The 20,727-nt window shown below is 32.4% G+C and overlaps 1 protein-coding gene across 1 annotated transcript; it reads left to right on the top strand.

Annotated features, from left to right (window-relative positions):
* Positions 1-8,995: 8,995 nt before the first annotated feature.
* On the top strand, positions 8,996-10,374 carry LOC129871176 (metalloendoproteinase 3-MMP-like). Its single transcript, XM_055946057.1, has one exon. It carries the CDS (start codon positions 9,136-9,138, stop codon positions 10,240-10,242), a length of 1,107 nt encoding a protein of 368 aa, XP_055802032.1. The 5' UTR covers positions 8,996-9,135; the 3' UTR covers positions 10,243-10,374.
* Positions 10,375-20,727: the final 10,353 nt, after the last annotated feature.

Raw genomic sequence — 20,727 nt, 5'->3', positions numbered from 1 at the left:
AGTTGTTAGGTAAAGATTTTATTAGACCGAGTACCTCTCCTTGGGGTGCCCTAGTTTTATTTGTAAAGAAGAAGGATAGTAGCCTTCGTATGTGCATAGACTATAGACAGCTGAACAAGGTGACTATTAAAAATAGGTATCCCCGTCCTCGCATTGATGACTTATTCGATCAGTTGGAGGGTGCTTGTGTTTTCTCAAAAATTGATTTGAGGTCCGGTTACCATCAGTTGAAAATATGGGCAGCAGATGTACCGAAGACTGCTTTTCGAACCAGGTATGGACACTATGAATTCTTGGTAATGTCTTTTGGGCTTACAAATGCGTCTGCTACTTTCATGGGTCTGATGAATGGAATCTTTAAGCCATATTTGGATCTCTTTGTTATTGTTTTTATTGATGATATATTGATCTACTCAAAGAGCAAAAAGAACATGAAGAGCATCTGAGTATTGTTCTGGGATTGTTAAGGGAGAAAAGGCTATATGCCAAATTCTCCAAGTGCGAGTTCTGGCTTGATTCAGTGTCTTTCTTAGGGCATGTGGTTTCTAAGAATGGAGTGATGATGGATCCCCAAAAGATTAAAGCAGTGAAGAGTTGGGCAAGACCCACTAATGTCTCGGAGGTAAGGAGCTTTATTGGTTTGGCTAGCTACTACCGTCGGTTCGTCAAGGGATTTGCTTCTATTGCTTCCCAGCTGACCAATCTGACCAAGCAGAAAGTTCCACTTGTGTGGTCAGATGAGTGTGAAGAGAGTTTTCTAAAACTCAAGACCTTATTGACTACTGCACCGATTCTTGCCTTGCCAGTAGAAGGTAAGAATTTCATTGTTTATTGTGATGCATCATATTCTGGTTTAGGTGCAGTGCTAATGCAGGAGAAGAATGTAATTGCCTATGCTTCAAGCGATTGAAGGTGCATGAACGTAATTACTCAACACATGATTTGAAGTTGGTTGCCATTGTATTTGCATTAAAGCAGTGGAGACATTATCTATATGGGGTAAAGTGTGAAGTATATACAGATTATCGCAGTTTACAACATGTGTTCACTCAAAAAGACTTGAATTTGAGGCAGAGGAGATGGATGGAATTGCTAAAGGACTATAATATTATTATTCTTTATCACCCGGGAAAAGCTAATATAGTGGCCGATGCCTTGAGCAAAAAACCAAGGAGCATGGTAAGTTTAGCTCATTTGCAGGTTTTCAGACGTCCATTGTCTAAAGAGGTTCAAACTCTGGCTAATGACTTTATGAGGTTGGAAGTAACTGAGAAAAGAGGATTCTTAGCCTGTGTGGAGGCAATATCTTTTTTCCTTGACAAGATTAAAGGAAAACAGTTTGATGATGAGAAGCTGAGCCGAATTTGTTATATGTATTGCAAGGAGAGACCAAGGAGGCTGTGATCGATAAGGAGGGCATCTTGAGGATTAAGGGGCAGGTATGTGTGCCCCGTATTGATAATTTAATTTAGACTATTCTTGTAGAGGCTCACAGTTCGAGGTACTCTATAAATCCTAGTGCAACTAAGATGTATCGCGATCTGAGACAACATTACTAGTGGAGCAGAATGAAGTGACATTATTGATTTTGTTTCCCATTGTCCAAATTGTCAGCAGGTAAAATATGAGCACCAAAGGCCTGGAGGGACACTTCAAAGAATGCCCATTCCTGAATGGAAGTGGGAAAGAATTGCAATGGATTTTGTGGTCGGCCTTCTAAAGACATTGGGTAAGTTTGATTCGATATGGGTGATTGTTGATAGGTTAACTAAGTCTGCTTATTTTATTCCAGTCAAGGTGACTTATGATGCTGAGAAGTTAGCCAAACTCTATATCCGCGAGATTATTTGATTACATGGAGTTTCGATTTCTATTATATCAGATAGAGGCACGCAATTTACTTCTAAATTTTGGAGGACCTTGCATGCTGAGTTAGGTACTAGATTGGATCTTAGTACTGCATTTTACCCTCAGACCGATGGATAGTCTAAGAGGACAATTCAAGTGTTGGAGGATATGCTTCGCACATGCGTGATAGATTTTGATGGTCATTGGGATCAGTTCCTACCTTTGGCAGAGTTTTCATACAATAATAACTATCACTCGAGTATTGATATGACTCCGTTTGAGGCATTGTATGAGAGGAGATGTAGGTATCCGATTGGTTGGTTTGATGAGTTTGAGGTGAGACTCTGGGGAACTGATCTTTTGAGGGAATCACTAGAGAAGGTGAAATTCATTTAGGAGAAGCTTCTAGCAGCTCAGACAGGCAAAAAAAGTATGCAGACCGAAAGGTTAGGGACATGGAGTTTATGGAGGGAGAGAAAATGTTGTTGAAGGTTTCACCCATGAAGGGTGTAGTGAGATTCGATAAGCGAGGTAAGCTCAGTTCGAGGTATATTGGGCCATTTGAAGTTCTTAAGCGTATTGGAGAGGTATCCTATGAGTTGGATTTACCTCCAGGTTTGTACGGAGTACACCCAGTGTTTCATGTGGCTATATTAAAGAAATATCATGGTGATGGCAACTATATTATTCGTTGGGATTCGATCTTGCTTGATGAGAATTTGTCTCACGAGGAGGAGCCTGTAGCTATTCTTGATAGGGAGGTCCGCAAGTTGAGGTCAAGGGAGATTGCGTCTGTGAAGGTTCAATGGAAGAATCGTCCAGTTGAGGAGTCCACTTGGGAGACTGAGGCAGATATGCGTGGAAGATATCCATATTTATTCGTCGAGTCAGGTACCTTTTTCAATCCTCGCTCTTCTTTTGACCGTTCGAGGACGAACGATGGGTAAATTGGTATTTGTTTTAATGACTCATTAAGTCATTTTGAGAAATAGAGCTTTTTATTTCATAAAAAACTCATCCCATAAATTTTTAAAGGATATTTGAACTAGTCGATAACTACAGTTATTTAGTTGAGGAGTAAGTTTAGATAATTAATTTAATTAGTGGACTAAATTGATAATTTAGTTAATATGTTATACCACTTATCCATATTTATTAAAATAAGTTGTGGAATTTAACTATTATTTATTTATTGGTTCATAATTAATTACCCTAATTTGTAAAAGAAAAGAAACGAAGGAAGAGACAGAAACGTGAAAAAGAGAAGAGTTAGCGAGCGACAACATTCAGGTAATGGCTAAACTCCATTCCTTTCTACATGTTAATTGCTAAGTTAGGTAATACATATATATTATTAATTAATGGTTAGTCACTAGGAGTACTACTATTAAGTGAAAACGAATTGAGCATCAGGAAAAGAGGTTCTGCAATTTGGTTGCATAGTGCGTGGCCACTGTTTCTAATAGTTTTCTCGCCTTTAGTTATTTTTAGTTAATTATCACATTATAATTCAAGTTTTGATATATTGATATAGGTAGTTAAATAATAAGTGTATTATATTAAATGAATATAATTGAATTTATGTTATTTAGAAGAATTGAGACTTAACCCTAGGCTTGAAATTAAAAAATATGAGACTTGACAAATTAATGGCATCAACATTAAGAATGTGATTATAGATTCGTGCTCTAGGATTTTTGGAATTTAGACTAGAATAATATGGGTGTCTACGAACTCGTTACTTATGAATTATGCATACTTGATAGATTGGAAACGTCCGGAGACGTGGAAGAAAGGAAGAGCATTGGAGAATTAGTTTGCTTGACTTCGGTTCTTTGAATGAGGTAGGTTATGATTTTTATTCTATATCATAGATAGACTCTTAATAGTGATTTATATTCATTGAATAATGTGTGAAATTTACTACGCATTTAATTATTATGATTTGAATGGTTGATATGTTGTTGTGATTGGTCTGAAATTCCAAGGCCATGAAATCCATAATCTTGAACTTGCTCTATCAAAAATGGTGTCTTGAATAAAGAAGACTTGATAATTTTTTTTTAATGAAGTAGAATGTAATCATGAAGAATGATAAATTAATTATATTTGGATCGGGTGTCACATTTCGATACGGTATAGTTGGATCGGGTGTCACGTTTTGACACGGTAATATTAAAGAAAAACAAATTAAAATGACTTATTACTACCCAATCTCCAATAACTCATTTTTCAAAAGAGTGTGATGTGGAGGCTTGAGTCCTCATGTGTGATTTTAATATTGTTGACTGGTTATGTAACTGTTAATTGGTTGTCACCTGTTAAGTGTTGTTGTTGATTTCTCGCTATTACTTATTGAATATTGATTCCTATTTTGAGTCGGCCGATGATACCTACTCATGTTGTCTTGTACTGACCCCTACTTGTATCTTTTCTTATTTTATTTTGTGGAGTGCAGCGAGTGTTCCACCAACTTCGACTCGACCTCAGCTCTAGTCAGTCTCCAGTTCATCGAATTGCAGGGTGAGCTATCCTTTTAGCTCGTGATGGACTCTCTCGATTATGGCATGGTGTCCTTAGTTTTTGGACATATTTTGTTATTTATTTATTTATTCTGGTGTTGACATTTCCAGACTTAGTTTTAAAATTTTGATGTTTTTAATGTGATGACTTTTAGATTTTGGGGAACGTTATGTAATAGATTTTAGTGGTTTTTGTTATTTCTTACTTTAATAAGGTTTAAGCTTCCGCATTATTATCGTGTTTTATAAGTTGAGGTTGTATCGTTGATTCTTCTACCTAGGAGGTTAAGTGTGGGTGTCACTCATGACCCATTTTGGATCGTGACATGATACTTTTATTTGTTTTGCTATTTCGGATAAGAAAAATACTGTCATTTTTTATAAATGTGAAACATCTATCAAAATTCATAATTAATGCGAGAAAATGACCAAAATGGTCCTTAATTTATGGTTAATGCTTTATTTTGGTCCTTAATGTATAACAAAAGTATTCATTTTGATATTTAATATATTTACTTGATTGAAATGGTTCTTAATGTATAACAAAATGTGTTCATTTTGGTCATTTACCCTAAAACCTAATAGATTTGTTAAAAAAAGCGTTAAATTTAATTATGGACTCCGCGTGGCTAACGAAATCAACCATTTTCTTCTTTGTTAGCTGCAAAGAAAGACTCTATGAAATCTAACATCATTGTCTCTACTTTCTCAAACAAAATTTACTATTTTATCTTTCATAAAACATAAATGGGTATTAGGTTAGTGTAATAATATTTTAGAAAAGAGAAAATAGTAAATTTTATTAGAGAAAGTAGAGACAACGATGTTAGATTTTATGGAGTTTTTCTTTGGAGCTAATAAAGAAGACAACAACGGTAGATTTTGTTAGTCACGTGGGGTCCCACATTTAAATTTAATACCTTTTTTTTATAAATCTATTAGGTCTAACGTAAATGACCAAAATGAATACATTTTGTTATACATTAAGGATCATTTCAGTCAAGTAAATATATTAAGGATCAAAATGAACACTTTTGTTATACATTAAGGATCATTTTAATAAAGTAAAATATATTAAGGACCATTTTGGTCATTTTCTCTAATTAATGCTATATACTATATTATTTAGGCTAATTTACTTAAATAATATAGTATATATAACATTAATTATGGATTTTAGTACATGTTTTACCTTTTCCAAATATGACAATACTTTTTTTACCCGAAATAGTAAAAAAAATAAAAGTACCAAAATATTTTCTCTTTCTCTTCTGTTTTTTCTTTCTTTTTCCCCTTTCTCTTTTCTCTGCTTCGAGAACAATCGTATTAGCGCCTTCGCAGCCTGCCTTTCTTGTGCTTCGAGCTCCTCTTTCTCCTTTCTCTCTCCTTCTTCTCTTTTTTTTTTCCCGTTTTTCCTTTTTCTTTTCTATCCATTTTTTTTTCTCTTTCTCTTTCTCCCTCTTTTAAAAATAATAATTAATTATTCTAATTTAAAAAGTTAATTTTGAATTAGATATTATAGAATTGATTTTTTTTTTCTACTTTTTAAATTAAATAATATTTTATATTAATACATATATAATGCATTTCTAACACAACAAAAGAAATAACTATAAATGATAAGTGTAATACATTTTGAATTCAATATATTATAGACATGTTTTAATGCACGTGGTGAATATATAACTAAAATATTTTTAATACAAATGTATTATAAGTGTTACGTGTGAATTTCAAACATTCTAGTACTATTCAAATTAATTTACGCTCTTAAAAAATATTTTATTTGTTGAAATAACAACAATTGAATTCTTAACAATGTATAATATTAAATCCTAATTGCAATGCATTTTGAATTCAATATATATACATATTATAGAGATGTTTTAATGCACATGGTGAATAAATAACTAAAATACTTTTGATACAATAATATATTCCGTTAATAAGAGAAAAATAAAAAATAATTATAATAGAATTTGAATTCAATATATTATATGAATGTTTCAATGCACGCGATGAATATATAACTAAAATATTTTTAATACAATAATATATTTCGTTAATAAGAGAAAAAATAAAAAATAATTATAATAGAATTTGAATTCAATATATTATATGCATGTTTCAATACACGTGGTGAATATATAATTAAAATATTAATAATACAATAATATATTTTAGCACTATTAATAAGAGAAAAAATAAACAATAATTATAATACATTTTGAAATCAATTTATAATACATATTATAGGCATCTTTTAATAAATGTGGTGAATATATAATTAAAATATTTTTAATACAAATATATTATAAGTATTATATGTGAATTTCAAACATTTCAGTACTATTTAAATTAGTTTTAAATTAAGATAATTAATTATTATTTTTAAAAAAAAGGAGAAAGAGAAAGAGAGAGAAAAAAGAAAGAACAAAAATAGATAGAAAAGAAGAAGAAGAAGCAGCACATGGGGGGGGGGAGGGTAAGAAAGATAGAGAGAGGGGGTAATGAGGTAAGTTTAGTTATTAATTAAGATGAATAAGATATAGACCGTAATTAAAAAAAAGTACTCTAAAAAAGGATAATAATTAATCTAAAAAAGTTTATTTATGTAAAAATTTCTATTATTTAAGAAAATGGGCCTAAACTTTATGTCCTTTTAAGGGTCTGTTTAGAAAGTCACCTAGTAATTGAAATTGGTGTAATTACTAAAGTAATAATTACCAGTCTAGTAATTACGATAATATTTTTACTTGTCACAGTGTAATTATAATATAATAACAAAATTATATTAACTTTTAAAAAATTATCTAACATTAAAAGTTTATATTAGACAAAAAAATTCTTTATAAATGATATTAAATTAAATATTAAGATATATATTATCTTTTGAAAATATATTAATTAATAAGCATACGTTCTTAACTAATATTATAAAATAATAAATTTATATTTTTTAATCAAATTAGTCATAAAAATAAAAATAATGTCATAAAATTATTAAAATATTTGACAAAAAGATAATTTATTAAGTCTTACGAAAAAATAAATGACTTGCAATGTGAAATGTCAAATCAATACTACTTAAACAAATGAAACTGAAAATAAATATAAGTTCTAAATTCAAAACAAAAATTTTAACATAATACTACTCTTATGTCAAATTTCAACATAACGTGCATAAATATAATTTTTTTTAAAAAGAAAAATATAAATCTACAACTTTGTTCAATCTACTTTAATTTAAAAATTAGAATATTAATAAAATTATGGTAACAAAACAATTATATAGAATAGAAAATAGATAATACGAAAAATTGCGTGGAATCAAGTGAAGTATATGTTGAAAATGAAATATAAATAATAAAAAATAAAAAAATACTTTTAGAAATATTACAATAATAAAAACAATAGATATAAAAAAAAAGAAATTAAAAAGTAATCAATCTATAATTTTAACCTTGTATGTACACTTCCAAATTTCCCCGCAATCATTGACAACAAAGTTTGAACTAAAATACTCACTCCGTTCTTATTTATTTCTTAAATATTTTTTAATTTGTTTTTTTTATTTGTCAATTTTGAGAAATTAAGAAACGATAATTTTTTCTTTCTATTATACACTCACTTTATTAAAATTGAGTTAATCTCTTTAAAAAATGTAGTGAGTAAATATGTTTAAAACTGTATCAATTAATATAGGTAAAATGGTAAACTCAATATACCAATTTTTTTTTTTAATAGATGTGCCAAATCAAAATTTGACAATTAAAAAAAATAGAGCGAATATGTTTTTTTTTCTTTAAGTTGAAGTAGTAGTTCTAAACATTATTCCTAGTGAGATTTTAGTATCTTCAACTTTCACTTACAAAAATTATCAAATTTCACAAACAATTTTTTCTATTTATATATAAATATAATACTTCCTTCGTTTCAAAATAGGTAAATTGTTGAGTCAATGTACACTTATGAAGAAAAATAATTAGGACATAAATTAAAAATTATCTTTTATTTTTGTTTTTTTAGTTATTCTCAAACTATTCTTAAAAAATACTACCTCCGTCTCATATTAGATGAACGTCTTACTAAAAATATTTATCCATATTACTTGATCACTTACTAAATCAAGATAAAATTAATTAATTTTTTTTATTTTACCCCTATAATTAATATGACCTTTTGAATGTAAATAATTTTCAATACTAGTTATTTCTATACTCTATGTATATTGCATTGATATAAAAAATATATTAATAATTTCTTAATCATCGTATAAAGTTGGAAGTGCCCATCTAATATGAGACGGAGAGAGTATAAATAACTCAAAGTAAAATCATAAATATGAACAATTAAAATCTCTTGAAATTATCACCTAAATATAAATAAGGGGCAAAAATAGAAAAAATTTCAACTAATTTTTTGAATTTTGAACAATTTTTTTTTTTAATTTAAGGAAGTATATGAAATTTTGATTTCCCAAATTAACTTCAAATAGACAAATAATACAATAAAGAAGGATATCTACTATCTTTATTCTCCCTACTTACCCGTGAGCAGCCATCAAAGAAGTATTCCAATTATTTGTGAAAAACTTCCAAGAAAGCACGACTTGTTGACGATGATTTGTTGTAGTCAAATGCACCACGCAGACCTTTTCTTCTTCTTACCACAACTCCATATTCAAACGTTCAGATCCATATATACCCACCTCAAATGCTATCAATAGAGACCAAATTAACACAGTTCAAAAAGCAAATTCCTAATGAGGATTCCTTTGCTCATCGCCCTTCTTTTTGTTCTAACTGTTCCATTTCCAGCTTCAGCTCATTTCTTCCCAAATATTTCTTCAATCCCTCCTTCTTTATTGAAACCTAATGCTACTGCTTGGGATGCTTTTCAGAAGTTATTAGGATGTCACTCCGGTCAGACAGTCGATGGATTAGCTAAAATTAAAAAATATTTTCACTATTTTGGATACATTAATTCTTCCACTAACTTCACAGATGACTTTGATGATATTCTTGAATCTGCTCTCAAGACTTACCAGCTAAACTTCAACCTCAACACCACCGGTGTACTCGACGCGCCGACAATTCAGCATCTCATAAAACCCAGATGCGGAAACGCCGATATAGTTAACGGTACTAGTACTATGAACTCCGGCAAGCCGCCGGCGGGTTCTCCGACGACGATGCACACGGTAGCTCACTACTCCTTCTTTCCAGGAAGACCACGGTGGCCGGCGAATAAGAGAGATCTGACATACGCTTTTGTACCGCAAAACGGACTGACGAATACCATCAAGAGCGTATTCTCACGCGCATTTGATCGGTGGTCGGAGGTAACCCCAATGACCTTTACTGAAACCGCGTCGTTCCAATCGGCTGATATTAAGATCGGGTTTTTCAACGGAGACCACAACGACGGTGAGCCGTTTGATGGTCCGATGGGGACATTAGCACACGCGTTTTCACCGCCGGCGGGTCATTTTCACTTAGACGGAGATGAGAATTGGGTGATCGATGGTGTGCCGATTGATGATGGGAATTTCTTTTCTATATTATCGGCAGTGGATCTTGAATCAGTTGCGGTTCATGAAATCGGGCATTTATTGGGTTTGGGTCATTCATCTGTAGAAGATGCTATTATGTACCCGACTTTAGGAGCGGGTACCCGAAGAGTAGAGCTTAGAAGTGATGATATTTTGGGAGTCCAGCAGTTATACGGGTCTAACCCGAATTATACTGGGCCGAACCCAGTTTTGACTCCGAGCCAAGAGAATGACACAAATAGAGCCCCGAAATTTAATTTATCGTGGGTTCTATTGGTCGTTGGATGGTTCTTAGCGTTTGTTCATTGTTCATTTTAGAATATCAAAACTTGATTTATCTTTTTATTTAATGTTAATTCCATTGTGATTGTAAAATTTTATACTCTGTATAGATGTTTATATGATTGTCTTATTGAAATATAATTTGACATTATTTTTTAGATAATTTAATCTACTCTTTTTTTGCCATTTTAGTGTTTGACAGCTTCACGGTGTATGTTCGGCAAGGAGGTTTCCTATTTATTCTGATTAATTTTTAAAAATATTTATTTTTAAAAAAATTAAATTTCACAAATAATATTTTCATTGATTATATTTTATTCTTTCTTATCGTTCAATACATTTCATCTTTCACCTCAATCTTCTCTATAGCTTCCATCTCCGTATTCTTATTTTTACCTTTACTTTTATTATATTTATCTAAATTATATATAAATAATATTTTATTTACATAATAGGTGTTATTAGTTTTGTGATGACTTGTAAAGTCAAGTAGATTAAAATGTCAGAGAATAGAATATGAACATAGGGAGTAGAAGCTTCTTAAATTTGTATGAAAAAATAGGTGTTATATTGGACAGGTGATAGAAAGATGATTTGACTTTTATAAACTATGACTATGACTTTACCCCAAGATTCATCATACAAGTTGACATAGTATAATTGCTAATTTTCGCCATTCATTATAGACCTATTTAAATTGTTCTCGTTTTTTCAACGATTATTAAATATAAATTCATGTATTTTACTTGATCGTTTATATACTATTAAAATTTTATACAAATTTATATAGTAATTTAAAATATCTTCATTATTACGCAGGAGTTAATTCTGGACTACTGTATCTTTTACTAATTAAAGTCAAATAAAATGAAATGTGATAATCATAAGCCAATTGAAATAAAAATTAAAACTTGCAATATATTTTGTTTTTGTAAACCTTTGAAAGAGAGTATATTTTCGACCAAATTAGAACCTCTCAAATTCGTTAAACAGAAGAACAAACATTCATTTGGTAAAATATGTATATATTAAAACCCAAGAACAAAGAAATTAGCACAATTTAAATGATAAAAATATAGATCGCAAATTCCATTTTACCTCCTTAACTTTCAAGGGTTGGAAAACAATATTATTCGCCTTTTGAATGAGAACAATAACCCCTTTGAAAAATATTTTTTCGATGAAAAAAATAAAATTCAAAGTGGTCAATGATCTCCAAAAGCATGGTAATTGCTTTATCTATTGTTTATGGCTTTAGTTATTCGACTATGTACGAATATATGTGTTATGTGATGCTTTGGATCCTTTTTTTCTTTCAAGTTCACTCAGTACTTGAACTTATTGGTATAAACGCTTTTCAAGAGAAAGGAATAAATATTTGATCAATGTAACACAAATTACCTTATTTCAAAGGAAAAAGAAAAGAAACTCATAATTAAAGATTGTTGTGAAAGAATGACATTTTGAAACAAGAAAATAACATAAGGAGAGTAACCCTCACCTTCAAAAGTCTTATTTTAAGAAGGGTTTTCCCCCCTACCAAATATCAAATTTATGCTTTTATATAGACTAGTTTAGAGTATGTGCGGTGTATGTATGTATCACGACAATATAAAAAATTGCATATAAAAATAATAAAGAATAGATTATAATAAATACAATAACATATTTATTTAAATGAAATTACAATATATGTTATTATATAGTTATTCAAATGAAAAATATGTCACGTTTAATTCTCCTAATATTAATACCATAATATATTTTCTTCTCTTTATTTATCATGTATTTAATTAAATAATAAATTGAGAAAATAGTGAAAAGACAATTTTATCTAAAGTATAGTCTTTTAATGAAGGGCAAAAAGTTCAATCAACATTTTAAAAGTCTTCATGATTTTAATATGGTATAAATGACTGAGATCTATTCAAATTATAGTATATCAAACAAAAAATATAGCACCAAAAATATTCTCTCCAAAAAAAATATTGTTTCACTTCTAATGTTTTTTGGAATAACATTTTTAACTCACTAATAGAAAAATGTTACTCAAGGTGTTATCATTTCCGTTCTAAACTAGAGGGGAAGTGCACTGAGGGGAGCCGGCTCCATACTAATTATATATGTCCTTTCAAATTGTCGGCATCTAGTATTTTGATACACCATAACAAAATATTCAATAAAGTGTGTAAGAAGATTTTACAATAAGGGTAAAAGGAAATTTTAAAGGTAAATTGTTTTCAAATTTCCAATTACTGTAAGGTGATAATCTTTCTAGCACAAACTTAAAAGAAAAGGGTGCTATATAAAATTAGACAGATTGAGTACTATTTTTGATACACTTTCTCAACCAATGTCTAACTAATGTAAGTATTAGTTAGACGCACTATTCAGTATTATGTCATGTATAATTAATACATAAAAATTATGGTATTAGCAATGCAAAGGAGTTTAATATATACATTAATGGTCAAAATCTTTTGCACATCTTTTTCGTCGTATTTGTAAGGAGAGTATTTTTATAAACAAATAATTTTTTTTAAAAAATATGCAATGTATATTATTTTAAAGAGAAAATACATGAAATCACACTGAACTTGGCATCAAGAATCACTTTAGCATTTTAACTTTACTGACGTTTATTTACCCCCCCCCCCCCCCAATTTCATTTCAAGAGAATTTAATACCACCCTAACACTACAATATCAGTCTCACAATGGAAAGTTCATTACACAAGCACTTCGTCAGTAGCACATCAACGCCACATTAAAGCCACGTAAAAAAATATATCTAAATTTATTTTTTGTTAATATTTTTGTTTATTATTGAAAGACATCTTTTTGAATCACAATTATACAACATCAAACATGATTTCATGATTCGATTTCTAGAACCACGATGACACCTACTATAATCCACGAGTAGAGTGAGCCAACTTTATCCCGAAACTTTAAGTAGTGACATTAACGGTAGAAACACATGAATAAAAATTTTACCAAATTAACAGAAGATTGAAAGCGGAAGAAAACCAAAACATATTTACAATAAAAATGATCCCTTCCAGAACCTGAAAGTCACATGTATATAGCTACTACAAAATGAATATAAGTCCCAAAAGTGGACCATAAAAATAAAGACTTGTCTCAAAATAAAAAAGACTAGTCAACTATATACAGAAGGAGACAAGTATGATCCAGGACGCCATATGATCACCCTTGCCTCCGAGTATAACAGTTGCTGGCTCGATCTCAATGTTGGTGGTTGGTGCTCAGAACTACATCAAGAAAACAAATCATGTAGAGTGTAGTATGAGTACCAAAACAACAGGTACTCAGGTAAGAAATATAAATCTACTATGAAATGCTACAATCAAAACACAATAGAGGTCAAAAGAGTGGGAAGCTATCAAGAACTCCCACAAGTGTACTAAGACTAGAAAAGGAATAAAGTACAACTAACTAAACCTAAATAACCCCCCATAAGCCCAGATGGTATACTTGTGCACAAATTTAAGTAAAACCCAAACTGACCCCCATAAGCCCTACAGGTACACATAAGAGTTAATAACCACAAAAAGAATCTAAAGATACTTTCAATGTTACCACAATATTTCACGGATTTGAATTGAGTGAACTGGGTGCCAGGGACATCAACCACAGAGAAAAAAGAGACAAGGACTTTAACCAAAGTGAAGAATAGGTCGAGGACTCTAAAAAAGGCCGAGGGTACGCCAAAGACTTTAACCGAGGCTAAAAATATGCAATGGGCTATAATCAAGGAGAAAGGTATGTCGAGGATCCTAAATAAGGTGAATGATATGCCAAGGACTCTAATTAAGATGAAATATATGCCAAGGACTCTAACCAAGGCAGCGAGCCAAGGCAAAGACTTTAACCATAATCTGGAAGTATGAATCAAGGACTTTAATTGAGAATAGATCTAACTCGGCTAGATTTAGAATAAACGGCCAAATAAGCATCGAGTGGAAAATCCCAAATTGAGTGTCATCAATAAATCACTCCAAGCCTTCACCAAGTCCAACTTGAATCAACAAGCAACCTTAAAACAAGAACTAAATACATAAGAGCCGATGGAAGAAGGGAATTATGGATAAAAGGTCTCAAGAGCTGGGTTAGTGCCTAGCTAAGGCTCAGACTATTAGATAGAAGTCTGTTATAACAATCTACAGAGAGCTAATCCGTCCAAAGTGACATCAGAGTGATTCTCAGGCCTATCAGCTCCAAACTACGCATGTCTATGGCAAACACTAGTTTAAGCTTATACTAAGGTCAAACATGCTCAATATCAACCAATAAACACATATTAAACACACCACAAGGTAAGGATGATCTCAAATCACAAGATGAGCATACTCTCAATCCTGTAAATCCGATAATATAGCCTAAACATAATTTATAAGAAGCTAAGCTGTGACACCCCGAAATTTTTTTCGCAAAGAATCAAATATTTCTTCATGTGTGGGTAGACTCGGACCGGAGGATTTGTAATTCTACACATGAGTTAGGATTAATTCCTAAGTATTTGAAGTGTGTTAGATGTGTTTAGGGGTCATAAGGGATCTCTAACACCAAGTCGAGTCCAAAGAACTCCAATCGATTAAGTTTTCGGACGAGTTAGTATAAAGGTCAACTTCAAACGACCATATTTCCTAGGATATAAATAACTAGGTGGTCCACGACCTACCAAATTAAAGGTATTGAGTCTTCTTTCCAACTCCACTAAGATTGCAATTTTTGGAGTTCGGAGTCAAACGTTATGGCCATTTTACTACGGACTAGTACTGCAGGAATATTCAGGCCTGGGCGAAATTTAGGCTTGGCGCTCCAGTGGCGCCCCACGCCACTATAGCACCAGAAAATAGCCTCAGTAGTTTGGGGCTTGGCGCGACGCACCACTATTAGATGTGCAGGGTTTTAAGCTTATTTTGGCTTGGCGCTGCAGTGGCGCAACGCGCCACTATAACGCCAGCAAGGTTTTTGCCCAATTTTCCAGATTTTTGAAGAGGGGCAACTTGGACTTTTTTCCTAATTATATATACCTATCCTTGGACGTTTTGGGACCATATTTTTCAATCCCTCTCTCTCTAAAAGCCCTAATATTTTCTCTCTTCCTCTTCTTCTTCTTCTTCTTCAAATCCTTTTCCAACAAGAAGAGTTTCAAGAGCTTCAAGATTTGAGTCCTCCATTGAAGACCCAACATCAAGGTTCCTTCAAAGTCTTCAAACAAGGTATGTAAGGCTAACCTAAAATATGGATTGAGTTCTTCCATATGCCCATAGATGTGTTGGTTAGGAGTTGTGAAAGAGTTGCACCTTCTAGAAAGGTTTTCTTGAAAGTTTTCCCTAAACTATGGAATGTTTTTAGATACAAATGGTTGATGGATGATTTTAATGACTTGAGTTACTAAATAGTTAGTTTTCATATTATTAACTATAAATGTATCTTTGTATATAGATTTATAGGTATTGGCGATATTCTTGAGTTGAGTTTTATTGAGAGTATGGGTTCATGATTCATTCACATGAACCCAAGATGAGATTTTTTATCATAAATGTCTTGAGGTTGAGATGGATAGTTGTGTGTATGTATGTATTGATTGGAATGAAAATAATGAATTGGATAGTTAAGAATGTCCTTTTATTCTATAAAATGAACATAATACTAAAATAAGGATTTCAGAGTGGATGTTTGACGATTGATGTGATGATGATATTTGATGATGATGTGATGATAATGTTTGATGATGATGTGAATGATGATATATGATGATGATGTTTGATGACGATGTGAATGATGATATTTGGTGATGATGTAAATGAAGAGGTTATGTTGAGGAGGATATTGTGTGATGAAGTGGATTGGAGTCTAATGTGATTTTGTGGTATATGATGTGCATAATTTGAGTTGATTGGAGTCTTAGGAATATTTTGAAAATAAATGATCTTTTGAGGAGGAGTTTCAAATAAATTATTTGTGAACCTTTTTGCATAAACCATTTATACACTATTTTGAGTCTAAAAAATTATTAGTTTCATCTTTGATTTAGAAAGAAGTTTAAGTATGAGTTGAGTATGAGGAGCCTTTAAATGAGTTGAGTATTTTTACATTAAAGTATCTATTTTGAGTTTGAGTTGAGGAGTTGAAATTATATTTTAATGTACATAATATTTTCTGCATTTATTGAGTTGAGATTGTATAAATTTTTTTAAGAGAAGAGTTTGATGATTTGAGATGAGTCTATTTGAAAGAAGGTCCAATGAGGCTTGATTGAGTTGAAATGAGAACAGAGTTGATGAGGTGGCAATGTACCACATGAAACTAGCCGTGAGGGCATCTTTGAGATGATTGGAGGAGTTTTATAAGCATGGAGTCATGGGAGGAGTATCGAGCACCGAATTGGGCAAGAGTATAGTCCATACTCGAACCCAATACCTATGTTGCCAAATGTAGGGGGGAATAAACCGTTAAAGTCGGATGCTTCCCCGAGAGATTTGTCCTGACATTATAGGACTTGGTTGGATTGGATCCATGATTGTTTGATTCGTTCATACCCTGGCAAAGTATGAACGGGTGCGGCAACAACATCATTTTGTTGTACTGTCACTGGCTCATAAGTGATGGTTGTCGGATAAGAGAAACTCCCATTTAGGTCTTGATAGTGCTCTGAGTCAGTTGAGTTGAGTGAGTTGCTATATGCTTATGAGTTAGTCCTGTCTAAACTATTTCTTGTTAAACTTAGGACACTTGAGTGAGTTGTTACATATTTATTGAGTTGAGTCCTTTGAGTTGAATTGTAAAACGTTGCATAATTTAATTTGCATATTTACTGAGTTGAGTCCTTTGAGCTGATTATTGAGTTGAATGTTGAGTAGATTGTATATGGTCGGATTGGAATAGATGAATTGTGATTGAATTGAATAGAATGGTATGTGACTAGATTGGATTTGATTATTGAGTTGATTGTTGAGTGTATATAAATCAGATTGTACATGATTGAAAGGGATCGAATTGTAAATGATTTGATTGAACTGTATTATACATAATTGGATTGGATTGTATGGTATATGATTGGTCTCTGTCTAAATTGTATCATTACTTTAGATTTACGATGCTTTATTTGAGTCCCTCTTATCTTTCTGATTTGAGATATGTGGACCGATGTTATTCTTCCTCGAGGTATGTTTCATTCTGCCATATTACATACTCGTACATTCCATGTACTGATGTCCATTTGGACCTGCATCATTTCATGATGCAGAGACATGTTTAAGAGATCGTCAATAGGAGCATCATTGGGGATCTATTCACACTCAGCGTATTGGTGAGTCCTTCTCTACATTTGGAGGACACCGTTTGTGTATTCTTGCATCGAGTTAGCCTTTTTATTTTTATTTGAGGTAGCCATGAACATGTCATTGGCACCAATTAGATAGTAGTGATAGAGGCTTCATAGACTAGATAGTGATGGGTCGATTGAGTACTTCTATCTTTGAGTTATTCTTGTCAAACTACTTTTAATGACATATATTTTAGTTGATTTGTTGGCCCATGGCCTTCATTCTTCGAGTTGGATGAGTGTTTTGAGTTGTCCGCTAAATTATTCTTTATTTTTAAACTTTCCGCTGATTGAAATAACGGACGGATGTGTGATCAGGCTATGTGGTTCGCTTGGGAGCCAGAAATGGTTTTTGAGTGCCAGTTACGTCTAGGGTACCCTCCCGGGGCGTGACATAAGCATGATCAACTAGATTAAAAATTTAAGTTCATATAGATCAACATACATTTACATATTCAAACTTAATCTAAGGAATGAAAAGTTGTAGCCTACTTTTACACTTATCGAGCGCGCTCCAAATCACGTCTTTGGAGCTTTTCCCTTTTGTACTACTCTAAACACTGCCACGCTATAAAAATAAGATCACAACGTTAATACGATCATTTAGACACTAAATTCACTTAAAATAAGATGGAAAAACTTTGGATCTAAATCAAGAAAGTGGGACCCATGCCAGAAATCCCAAAATTGACTCCATCAAAATCTCCTAATTAGCTCTCCAAATGTGTGTCCCAAAATAAAACATAATTTGGGTCGCGAAACAGTCTACAATCGCAGCATGCAAGAAATTACCATTAACCCTAAGGAGAGAAGGGTTGGTAGCCCCTTCAAAGCTAATTTTACCTCGAACGAAGAGCCCTCAATGGTCCCTGAACACTTCAAAGCATAGACCCAAACCCGACGAACACACCAGACTTGAAATCACTGGATTTTGAGCTCTAGAACTTAAGACATTCACTTGTGAACTTTTAGATGAAGGCGGATCGCGGTCTCGTCATTTAAAAGAATAGGAAAAAATGACCTTCGTGAATATGAACATAAGAGTCCGCAACACGGAGAGTCAAAATCTAGACCTCTGAAAATATGGTGTCTTGCCTGCCAACATGGAGAAGGGAGAGACAAGCCTCCGTGAATGTGACATGGGCCACGCGAACACAGAGACCAAGTTCACTAGCCTCCACGAACGCAACCATTGCTCTCAAAAGAGAAGGGAAAATGTAGCCTGGACCAGTTGTATTGCATTAACAAATTTTGGCGTATTCTAAATTCTACGCCGAGGTGCTTGAGATTCGTTCATAACTCCGTGAGCACAAACAAATTATGATAACCCATAGAATTCAACATTTGGACTTGAAGACAGAGTCGAAACTTTCATTAGAGGTTGTCTCGATTAAAAGTTAGTCCCACACTCATATGTCATTTTTAACCAATTTCAATAATAGGGCTCGAGAATATCTCAAAAATCTCGAAAAGCATACGAAGGATCATTCTAGACCAAAATCAACATCTTAGACCTAACCGTGCTGACAAAATTCTCATTTGGGCTTGTTTACCAAGAATGTTGATCAAGGTCAAATTTAGGCCAAAACTTAAAAGCTAAAACACTTAATGATACAAACTCGCACCATGCCACTAGCCTAAAATGATTCTTCGGGAGCTGATGGAGCCGTCAGAATTCTAATTCAAGGTCATTTACCTAAAGTTTTGATCGAAGTCAATTATTTAAGTTTTAAAAGCTCCAAAATGCAGAAATGAGTATAAAATTCAAATGAACGACCAAGTGACCGAACAGTCAATGCCAACAAGTCATAAATGACTTAGGGTCATGATAAGAATGTTCTAGACAATATAAAGAAGGTATTTAGATAGAAATTACCTGGAGGGTCATTAGAACATCCACTATTAAAATGGACTTTCATTGGTGAAAGTGTCAATCCTCAAATTTATATCCTAGGCATGACCGACACTGTAAAACCATTGTTGGTTTCCAAGTGAACCCTTGGCCTGGCTAACTCACTAAGAAAAAGACTTTAAATCATAGAAAGTACTCAGATGGACATGATAAGTGAATTAACTTAACTTCAAAAATAAGTCTCAATACCCGATCATATAGATAATGAAATATAACTCAATATTTAAAAATAAACTCAAATGAATAAACTAGATACTGTTTGACTATTCTATGGAGCCTCTAACTACTGACTCTTAAATAGGTACCGGAAAAGGCCCACAGCTGCCTCAAAATTGATAAGTAAATAACTGAAAATAAAGACTGAGCTATGACTCAAGAGCTCTTACAGATGCAAAGAGATCTCACCAAAGTTAAGTAGAAAGCTAATCTTCAATGGTGCGCCTGTTGAGGATCTCTATCACCTGTGTCTGCTTCATGAAAAGATAAAACACCAAATGGCATCAGTACATGAAATGTACGATATGTAAAATTGCTGAAAGGAAACTTACTCATGATACTCAACTTAAGAAACTCAACTCTGAAAATAGCTCAACTCAATAAAGCATGCAATATAATAAAACCATGCTTTAAAAAATTATGAAACAACAAATGTAACTCAGTATATAAAAATATAATATTTTACTCTTGAAAAGTTTTTCTAACCAATAACCATCACTTATGAGCTACGTGAGGATGCAATGAACTTCTATCGTTGCCACAACCGTTCAATACCTTGCCAGGTTAAGGGACGTAGATCATCTCATTATCCAATAAAAGTCCTCTTTTGGGACAATGAGGAGTTGCCAGATGAATGGTACGATCCTATCCTACGCTGATTATGTAGTTTATGGGATTCGAGTTATTCTATACTCTTACCAAATCATTACTCAATATTACTTCCAAAATATAATTTATTATGCTCATAGCTCAAGTGAGTGTATTTACTCAATTTACTCATTTAGTCTCTTTTGGACATAACTTAGAACTCAACTCATCTCTTCATTTTAAAAGATATGATCTCAACTCAATGAATGCATTGAAAGTATGAATTAGCTTATCAACTCAATCTCTAAATAAATGTCTAAAAGTATTTATACTCATGCTCAAAATATGATTAAGAGACTTCGCAACTCAACTCATGCTTAAACACTTTTTCAAGTAATTGATGAAAATAATAATTCTTTAACTTAAAGTAGTGCAAAAAATAATTAAAT

This window comes from Solanum dulcamara, chromosome 10 (genome assembly GCF_947179165.1).
Source record: "Solanum dulcamara chromosome 10, daSolDulc1.2, whole genome shotgun sequence".
Taxonomy (NCBI): Eukaryota; Viridiplantae; Streptophyta; class Magnoliopsida; order Solanales; family Solanaceae; genus Solanum; species Solanum dulcamara.
This window is presented reverse-complemented; position numbering and strand designations above follow the sequence as displayed.